The following is a 10,335-nucleotide window of genomic DNA, read 5'->3' as shown; positions in this document are numbered from 1 at the left end:
GCCTTTATATGTTAAATAAAAACTTATTCCGTAAAAATTCCAGCTTAAAATGAAGTCTTTGTAAAAAATAATGAGTGAATTGGTGATCTCCACAGACAGGAGCTGTTAGCTGCTCAGCGTGGACTGAGGACGGCACTACTACTGTGTCTTTCCGCACCGTCCCCGCCTCCTGTGAAGAGACGGTGCTGGAAAGAGGCGGAGGGATATTTGCCTATGGTGGCGCTACAGCCGCCTTCACTAAGTTTTAAAATAAAATTATTTAAAATTTGCACATGTCGACATCTGACTTGTACGTGTAAAATGTATGACTTCACCTCAATACAGCTACCATCAATAATGTTTATTCTCGGGGTGAACCGAACTTAACATGTGCGTGCTAAGGGTGATTAGCATGCTAACGTGACACAGCCGACACGACACTAAACTCGCCGCCCCCTCCACACAAACTGATCCGACTTTAATAATATGAAGTTCAGATGTTTACAAGATAACTTAAACAGTTAAAGAGAAAGTAAAAGCTAACACCGTCCGGTTCCGCAGCCGGTGCCTGCTCAGCGTTCTGGTTGCAGACTGTAAGCGGTCAAACAGGCTAATGTTAGCTGCGATCACCTCCTGGAAGTTGCTGTTGATAAATTAACGTGGCTAAAGTCCCAATAGGAAACAGTTTAACTAAAACATCCAACTATAATAGTGCTGTTTTAGCCCATGAACATATGTTATCTATTGCTGGTGTAAACTCTTCACAGTGATGCTAGTTAGCTACTCTGGCTAGCTTTGTGTTAACCTAACCATGTCCCAAGTGAAAAATCATTTAATAAGAAAGATAATGGTTTATGACAGCTGTAGTTTGTGGTTCCAGATTAATACAAATTTTACATACAGATCATAACACACAGCTGATAAAATAAGAGACATCGTTGTAACATTAATCTGTTGAATGTGTATAAAAGGTTGCCTCTGATACACTGTCCAGTTTATTAGGAACACCAGCTGAACTGAGTCTGAGTCTCACTCTGGTCAACAGCCCTGTAATAAATCCTCTTTCTCGAAGGTGATGGTGTTCAGTTTTTTACTAGATCTGTTTCACAGGTGTTGATTCACCTGTGTGATCATTGTGGAGGCTGTAGTTTGTGCTGCTATTGAATTGTAGTTCTGTTATTCAGCCTCCCCTCATTGATATAAATGGGGTGGATTTGTCAGAAGCTGTTGCACTGTTTAAAGAGTACTTTTCTATATGTATGTCGGCTACATTTAGTTTATACCTTATAAACTGTAAAAAAAAAAAAAAACAAAAAAAAAAAAACGCTTACTACGTATTGACACAGGTCCCGTGCGTGTGACGTAATGCCGTGACGGACCCGGAAACCCTCCTGCAGCTTGTTGTCGCAGCTCAGCTGATTTTTGTCCTGGACCGTGAAACACAGACTCTCACACGGTAAAGGACGGTACCGGACGGTAACACAGCTGCTTCTTCTCGGCTCTTAGTGGTTGTGTTGTCGCCACCATGAACGTGACGCTTGCGGTGAAGCAGTACATCTCTAAGATGGTGGAGAGCAGCGGGCCCGGGATGAAGGTGCTGCTGATGGACAGAGAGACGGTGAGACACCGGGACCAGGACCGTCTGCTCGTCCTGGTTCTGTACAGCCCGTAGACACAGTGATAATCTAAGTGATATTCACAGTCCCGTTCTGGTCCCAGTCAGACTGCTCTGTTCTGGATGGACAGTGTTGACTCAGTGGGAAGTCCTGGTCCGGGTGTGTTGTTGTGTGTTGAGTGGTTAATAATGTAGTTTTCTTTGTTTAAATGTCCGCACCGATCACTTTATTAGGAGCACCACACTAACATTGGGTAGTTCCTCCTTTGCTTTCAAACAGCCTCAGTTCTTGGTGTTATGGATCCGCTAGATATCGTAAACTTTCCTCTGAGACTCTGCTCCATGTTGACATCACTGCACCACAGCATTTCTGCTCAGTTATCAGCTGCACATTCAGGCTGCCAATCTGCTGTTTAACCAGGATGGAAGATGGTAAACTGTGGCAATGAAGGGATTCACATGGTCAGCAACAACACTCAGATAGACTGTGGCATTCAAACCATGATTGATTGGTACTAAGGGACCTGGATAATCATGTCAACATGACTAAGAATGATTACTTTAGCTAGGCAGGACTAGAGTTCAGTATAGCACGACCTGGTGTAACTGATGGTCAGTCTTGTGTGAAAGTGTAAAAGCTCAGATTGAAACTTTATATACAACAATTTCTCTTTCACTTTGGTGGAGAATGAAGTCTAGAGCTGGTGTTGAGTTCTGTAAAAGTTACAAACATCTGGCTCTGGTTGATGTGGTGGAGGTTGACTACGTTGATGGCCTGTGCTTGCTGACTACACTACGATCTGCATTTAAATAAACATGCCTTGAGAAAAGTCCTCTGACTTCAATCAGGTCAGGTTTGTATTGTTGATTTACCTGCTGCTGCTGCTGCTGTCAGATAGATCAAACCAACAGGTGCAATCATGTCCACACAGGATGGTTTCATGTCTCTCTGGATCTGCTGTGTAACTTACACAGATACAGTATTTAACGAGTGTGTGTGTGTGTGTGTGTGTGTGTCACAGACCAGCATAGTGAGTGTGGTGTACACTCAGTCTGAGATCCTGCAGAAGGAGGTTTACCTCTTTGAGCGGATCGACTCTCAGAACAGAGACAGCATGAAACACCTGAAGGCCATCTGCTTCCTCAGACCCACTAAGGTACGAGACCTGATCCCACTGCTTCTGTGTGATGACATTATACATGATGATCGTTATAATCTCCACTGTAGCTGTAACTAAATCTCTAGAGTGTGTTTTCTGCAGGAGAACGTAGAACATCTGATCCAAGAGCTGAGGAGACCAAAGTACAGCGTCTACTTCATCTGTAAGTTTCTTTTTGTCAAACCTGGTCATCCTCGTCAGAGGAGACATGTTGATCTGGTTCAGTGTAACTTCACTTTCTGAGGATATCATTATCTCTGATGTCCCTCCAGAATAAACTTCCAGCAATCCACTTAGAAACTAGAGAGAAAAGGCTGCAGAACTTCATTCAGAGTCGTCGTGTTTTTAAGCTTTCTTCAGTATCGCAGTGATCCAGTGATAGTTGACTGTACGTCCATGATACACTACAAACAGGAGCTGATCACAGCTGATTCTGTTAATGTTTTTTTTTTTTTTGTTTTTTACGTTAAAGGGACAGTTCAAACAAAAACACCTGCTCTGTTATATCCCAGTAGACAGACACTTCTGGTTTCACGTGCTGAGGATTCTGACACTTGTTGATGGAGCAGAGTTTGGTTTGTGCTGCTCAAAGCGTCACAAGCACGTTCATAAAACCCAGCAGAGACATGTGTCTCAGGTTAATCCACCTCCAGTCTGACAGCATAGGACCAATATCTCCTAATGTTAATGGTTATTTAATGTTAAATCCTTGTCTGACTCTGACTCTGTGTGTGTGTGTGTGTGTGTGTGTGTGTGTGTGTGTGTGTGTGTGTGTGTGTGTGTGTGTGTGTGTTTCAGACTTCAGTAATGTGATCAGTAAGAGTGAGATCAAAGCTCTGGCTGAAGCTGATGAACAGGAAGTGGTGGCTGAAGTCCAGGTGAGTCTCAGGTCCTACCTGAGTGAAACAGTCTGTGTGTAACACATGTGGTTAGATTAGCGCCATGATGTGATCTTAACAACATGTTGATAAGATTAATGCTGATTTAAAAGTGTGAATAACTGTAACACTGCAGTTTCATCATTTGGTTTGAGTCTCTTCAGTGAAGGTTAAACTCTCTGGTTTGTAAGTTCAGTTTCTAACAGAGTCCTCAGCTTCTCCTCAGTAACACATTCATAGAGCGACTGGTGAAAGGTCACGGCTCCACACAGAGGTGGTGGTGTTAGTTCAGACGTGTCTGTAAACGACTGATCAGGTTTTAACTTCAGAAACTACAGTTGGAAACAATGACATCAGCACCTGAGTTCTAACCTCCTCCTGGGAGTTGTAGTTCTTCTGAGTTTAACTGTGTGTGTGTGTGTGTGTGTGTGTGTGTGTGTGTGTGTGTGTGTGTGTGTGTGTGTGTGTGTGTGTGTGTGTGTGTGTCTGCAGGAGTTTTATGGAGATTTCATCGCGGTGAATCCTCACCTGTTCTCTCTCAACTTACATGGAGTTGCCAGGGTAAGAACCCAGACCTGTCTGTGTTTGTTCAGTGTGACTCTGTGTGGACGAGTTCAGTGTGTGTGAAACACGGTGAGTGTGTGACAGTGTGGGTTTGTTGTCGTACTCACCTGTCTGACCCCGGAGAGGTCCTCCACGACCTGCAGCAGGTTCATCTCCTCTGCTCGTCCACTCTCACAGTGAAGTCTAACCAGTCCACCACAGTCCTCACATCAGAGTAGTCAGACCTCATGTTAGTCCATCAGTCTACCAACATGTTATCACTGGGTCAGTATTGATTATTTATTGTAGGCTGATGAGCAGAGAGTAATTGTGTGTCTCTCCATGTCTGTCAGGGCCGGAGCTGGGAGCCCTCCATGTTGTCTCGCTGCACTCAGGGTCTGACCTCCGTCCTCCTCGCTCTGAAGAAGTGTCCAATGATCCGCTACCAGCTGTCCTCGGACATGTCCAAGCGCCTGGCCGAGAGCGTCAAGGTTTCCATGGCAACAACACTCTCATCACACATGAATTCATGAAGTAGTATTGGAATATTTTGACAGTGTAGTACTGTAGTATTTTCACTGTGCAGTAGAGGGGGAGAGTACCTCCTCCTCCGCCTCCCTGCTGTCCACATTAATGTTTCACCCTGTCACCTCCATCACTCTGTCATCAGCAAATCATCACCAAGGAGTACGAGCTGTTTGACTTCAGGAAGACCGAGGTTCCTCCTCTGCTGCTGATCCTCGACCGCAGCGATGATGCCATCACACCTCTGCTCAACCAGGTGACCAATCACGTCGCTCTGCACCATGACATCATCAGGTTTTAAAGTAACAACTTTATTCCCTCCTGTTTTTTACTCAGGGGACGTTTTGTTCTCCTTCTTTGGAGGAAGTGACCTCAGACTTTATGTTGTTATGTTTTAAAAGCTGATGATGTCACATACACTGAGCTACGGAGGCCTGGTGGTGTCACTATGATTCATGGGCTCATAACGATTATTTTTTATAAATAATATTATAATAAATAAAATATTATTTTGTAATTACAAAGTTTTTTTGCACTTATGTAACACAGTATGACATATTTTTTTGTAATTATGAGCGAAAACTTTCTTTTTCTTGGTGAATGCAGTGATCTTCTGTGTTGTCAATAAAACGTCTCTCTGTTCACGCTGTGTCGTCCCGTCCTGTAGTGGACCTACCAGGCCATGGTCCACGAGCTGCTGGGTCTGAACAACAACAGGATCGACCTGTCCAGGGTCCCGGGGATCAACAAAGACCTGAGAGAGGTGGTCCTGTCTGCGGAGAACGACGAGTTCTACGCCAACGTGAGTCTGAAGACACAAAAACACCAATGACATGACGGATCAGCAGCGTCTCAGATCAGGGAACAGGGACTGGAGCGCACTGAGCAAACACACCAGCATTACTGTGATGAAACGTCAGTATCAAAGGCTGCAGATGGATCAGTGTTTCCAGAATCAGGATCTGGTCTCAGTTAGGGTCTTCATGTTGTTCTGGTGGTCACAACACAAAACACTGAACATTATTACCACACAACATCAGACATGTGACCAAACGTATGTGGACAGTGTGCGAAGGATCTGGTTTGGTTACAGATGTTGGAAGTGTCCTGTGGACATACTCAGATACAGTATTTAATGTGTGTGTGTGTGTGTGTCTGTGTCTGTGCTAGAACCTGTACCTGAACTTTGGAGAGATCGGCACCAACATAAAGAACCTGATGGAGGATTTCCAGAGGAAGAGACCCAAAGGACAACAGAGGCTGGAGTCCATCTCTGACATGAAGGTCTGGCACAGCTGAGGGGTCTGAGGGGGTTCTGGTTCAGGTCCACAGATCATCAGATTTAGCAGATGTTTGACATGTTCTCTTCAGAATATTTTAGTTTTATCCAAAAACACTTTACCCTCAGACGCACACAGACACAGAGCAGGAACTGCTGCAGCAGGGAGGCTGACGTCTCTGGTTGTCCTCTGCAGGCCTTTGTAGACAACTACCCTCAGTTTAAAAAGATGTCGGGCACCGTGTCAAAACACGTGACAGTGGTGGGGGAGCTGTCTCGGCTGGTGTCGGAGCGTCAGCTGATGGAGGTCTCGGAGGTGGAGCAGGAGCTGGCCTGTCAGAACGACCACTCCAACGCCCAGCAGGTAACAGGCTGAATGCACCTGTACAGTTCACTGACCTATAGCAGCATCACATCTTTATCTTTTCATGAAAAGTATGTAATGAAGACAAAAAGGAAGTCTCTTTTGTCAAACTACATGTGGAAACACCAGCGAGTCAAGTCACTGGTCCAACATACATTTTATTAAAGCTGCATGTAATTCCTGTAGATGTGATCACAGGTGCGCCACCTGCTGGCCATTTCTGCCTAACGCACATCTGACCAGTGGTGGGGACGTCTCTCTACCGCCCCCTGCAGCCGGGACCTTTCGCCTTTTGTTTTTTCTTCTGAGTCAGAGCCATAGCTCAGCAGCTGACTCCTCAGTGAGACCCTGTCTGTTGTGTTTCCTGTTGTTCAGAGTGTACGTCGTCTGCTGCAGAACCCTCGTCTTTCAGAGCTGGACGCCGTCCGCCTCGTTATGCTGTACGCTCTGAGATACGAGCGGCACAGCAGCAGCATCCTGCCGTCATTGATGGACGAGCTGAGCAGGAGAGGAGTGTCTGAACGACACCGCAGGGTAATGATGTCATTAACAATACTCAGCTCTGATTGGACGGTTTAAGCTAAACTAGCCAAACTAACCAGACTAACATGGTTCACCTGACTCACAGCTATAGACCTGATCAGCCAACGTTAGAACCAGTTACCTGTTTTAAGACCCTGAACATATCAGAGTCCTGTGGCCTGGACAGAGTCTAAACGTGTCCCCTCTCTCAGATGGTTCAGTCTGTGGTGGAGTATGGAGGGAAGAGAGTCCGAGGGAGTGACCTCATCACGCCGACAGACGCCGTCGCAATCACCAAACAGTTCTTCAAAGGACTCAAGGTACAGACACAAATGCACACACATTATGCCTTAGCAACTACTGTCACCAGGGTAACCACCTCATCCTCCCTAGCAACCACTCAAAACACCCTGACAACCAGTTGTTCCAGCAGTTTTAAGATTTTTTCTTGTTTATTAATTTTTTTCTCTGTAAGTGTTCAGATTAACTATTTAATACTAAGTAATCAACTGTGTGTGTGTGTGTGTGTGTGTGTGTGTGTGTGTGTGTGTGTGTGTGTTCAGGGTGTGGAGAACGTGTATACTCAGCATCAGCCTCTGCTTCATGACACTCTGGATCAGCTGATTAAAGGTCGACTCAAAGACAGTCAGTTTCCATACCTGGGAGCCAGCAGCCTCCGAGACAGGTAACACACAACTGAGAGACAGGTAACACACAACTGAGAGACAGGTAACACACAACTGAGAGACAGGTAACACACCTGAGAGACAGGTAACACACCTGAGAGAAAGGTAACACACAACTGAGAGACAGGTAACACACCTGAGAGACAGGTAACACACCTGAGAGAAAGGTAACACACAACTGAGAGACAGGTAACACACCTGAGAGACAGGTAACACACCTGAGAGACAGGTAACACAACTGAGAGACAGGTAACACACACTTGAGAGACAGGTAACAAGAGCAGTGATCAGTGTTGTGATCAATATCAGAGATAAATTTCACATAATTTTTTGACAGGAAATCAGAGAATCAATAGATCAATAAACAGTCGCAATTTTTCAAATTAAAAGCCATAGAATGTCTCACGTTTTATTCATAATTATGAGTAGTCTTACATGTTGAGATGATGCTGAACATGACCTACAGAGTTAAGTTGTGTGTGTGTGTGTGTGTGTGTGTGTGTGTTTATGTGTGTGTGTGTGTTTGTGTGTGTGTGTGTGTGTGTGTGTGTGTATGTGTGTGTGTGTGTGTGTGTGTGTGTGTGTTTCAGGCCTCAGGACATTATTGTCTTTGTGATTGGTGGAGCCATGTATGAAGAAGCTCTGACTGTTTACAACCTGAACCGCAGCACACCTGGAGTCCGCATCGTCCTGGGAGGAAGCAGTATCCACAACACTAAGAGGTGACACACACACACACACACACACTTTGTGGATCATCTGATTAATACTTTTGTCTATAAAATGACAGTAAATAGTGAAAAGTGTTAGTTTCCCAGGTCAGAAACCAAAAGTAAATTCCTAAAATATTCACTTTATTATGATGTGACAAATTTTCAAATTTTCGTATTTGAGAAGATGGAAACAAAATGAAAAAGACTCAAATGATTAATTGATTATCAGATTAATTTTCTCTCTCTCTCTCTCTCAGTTTCCTGGAGGAAGTAACGTTGACTACTGGACACGGTGGCGACAGACCACATGGAAGTGGTCGTCATGGCAGCAGACGCTGAACACACATGAACGGACTCCTGACGAGCTCGTTGGATAAAAAAACAACATTCCCAACATTTAGTGTCCATGTTTGTTTTTATTTAAAGACACTCACATGATGGGTCAGAATATTAGGAACACCTCTGGATCTAACACAGTCCATTACAACACCATCAGTGATAAAACACACAACTGAACATTAGAGGCTTCAGAACAGGAGACTGTGTCAGACTGTGCAGGTGTACCTAATAAAGTGGACACTGAAAACAGGAAGTGACATCATGGACCCAGTGAACCTGCTCAGTTTAGTTTGTTCGACCAGTGAAATCTGTCTCCACCATTCACTGACTTGTTGTTTTCTTGTTTGTTGATTGAATGTCCCTTTAAAGTGTCTGTGAATGTTTTAACTTCAAAACACCAATAAATCAAAAACCTGACAGATCAGCATCATGAGGTCATTTAAAGCTGCAGGTCCTGGTCTCTGTGTTTCATCAGCTAAGGCTCAAGTCTGACACGTTCCTGCTGGTGTGACACATGCTAACAGGCTAACAGGCTAACACCCCCCCTGCAGCTGGAGGAAACATCTGTCCAGGTGAGTAGAGATGAGGTGCAGATCTCTCAGCCAGGTTGAGAGATTTACCTGCTCAGTCTGAGCAATCCAAACCTCAGGAGATGGTTTATGACCTCACGTGGACAGTGAGGTCCAGACCAGGTACAGGTTCACCTCTGGTCTGGACGTGGTTCAGACTCTGGACACATGAAGGTGGAACAGCTGCTGATCATGATGAGTCTGTTAAACACCTTAAACCAGAAACAGGTTTTATTCATTAACTGTTCATTTAATTAACAGTTTAATGAGTCTGAGACGCTGATTTGTCTCATCACAGAACAAACCTGTGGAATAAACTTCACATTAATCCTCATTATTGATTCGTCTACTGATTATTTTTACTAGATCAATCATCTGATCATCAGAGTCAGTCTGTACTGAGGTCTGTCCAAACCCAGAATCCTCAGTTCAATATGAGATGATCAAGAAGCTGCAGCCATCAACTGTTCAATAACACATTTCATTCATTATCAGAATAACTGCTGATCCTCTATCTGTCAATCAACTAATCAATCAATCCACTCATTGCTGCAGATTCTAATGTTTTATGTTTTGATATTTAGTTTGACAATTTTAATTTCTTTCTTTAGTTATAAACAGTATAAATATGTTTTTAAACAAATTATTTGTATGAAAGGTGCAAATAAAATATCTTATTGTTGTTAACTTAATCTAATCTGGAGCTGTGATAATTATGTGACTAATTGATTGACAGAAAATTAAATGGTAAACATTTTAAAAGTAAATATTTTTGGTAATTGATTGATTGTTTTTGTTTTATATCATAAACTTCCTGTTTGTCGGTCATGAGGGTTTGATGTTTGGTCTCATGAACTGCAGATATTCAGGATGTTTAGGTTTTGAACTGGAAATGGTAACGTGAACATTTAATACTGAAAAAACAAAAATATTAATCGATGAATCACTAATGATCAGGCATCATCAGTTAGTGATAAATTCACTGATAAATTGTGTCAGTTTAGATTCTTAAAGCCGCAGTTCACATAAATATAACTGTTTTTTGATGATATAATGATATTTAATTGACCCTCATCATCTCAACATCATCATCATCATCATCCTTTGTCCTGCAGGAAATATCTGAAGGATATTTAATCAATGAAATAATCAATAATCAGAAA

General features: G+C 43.4%; 1 protein-coding gene across 1 annotated transcript; it reads left to right on the top strand.

Moving 5' to 3' along the window:
- Positions 1 to 1,358: 1,358 nt before the first annotated feature.
- On the top strand, positions 1,359 to 9,020 carry vps45 (vacuolar protein sorting 45 homolog). The gene is made up of 15 exons (XM_023401981.2): positions 1,359 to 1,597; positions 2,617 to 2,751; positions 2,857 to 2,917; positions 3,553 to 3,632; positions 4,125 to 4,193; positions 4,529 to 4,666; positions 4,846 to 4,956; positions 5,368 to 5,502; positions 5,871 to 5,984; positions 6,176 to 6,343; positions 6,719 to 6,877; positions 7,078 to 7,185; positions 7,429 to 7,550; positions 8,142 to 8,273; positions 8,522 to 9,020. The coding sequence occupies exons 1-15, from the start codon at positions 1,505 to 1,507 to the stop codon at positions 8,601 to 8,603; spliced, it is 1,707 nt and encodes a 568-aa protein (XP_023257749.1). The 5' UTR covers positions 1,359 to 1,504; the 3' UTR covers positions 8,604 to 9,020.
- Positions 9,021 to 10,335: the final 1,315 nt, after the last annotated feature.

This window comes from Seriola lalandi, unplaced genomic scaffold (genome assembly GCF_002814215.2).
Source record: "Seriola lalandi dorsalis isolate HSWRI2012SDOR001 ecotype SW California unplaced genomic scaffold, Sedor1 jcf7180002053844, whole genome shotgun sequence".
In the NCBI taxonomy this organism is placed as follows: Eukaryota; Metazoa; Chordata; class Actinopteri; order Carangiformes; family Carangidae; genus Seriola; species Seriola lalandi.
The sequence above is the reverse complement of the archived record's forward strand: the minus strand, read 5'-3'. Positions and strand labels throughout refer to the sequence as shown.

Bases quoted from the DNA above. Each gene is read 5' to 3' on its own strand.
- vps45 (XM_023401981.2), top strand. From the start codon at position 1,505: ATGAACGTGACGCTTGCGGTGAAGCAGTACATCTCTAAGATGGTGGAG. The intron at 2,752-2,856 runs GTACGAGACCTG...TGTTTTCTGCAG, and splicing joins GCTTCCTCAGACCCACTAAG to GAGAACGTAGAACATCTGAT. The intron at 6,344-6,718 runs GTAACAGGCTGA...CCTGTTGTTCAG, and splicing joins ACCACTCCAACGCCCAGCAG to AGTGTACGTCGTCTGCTGCA.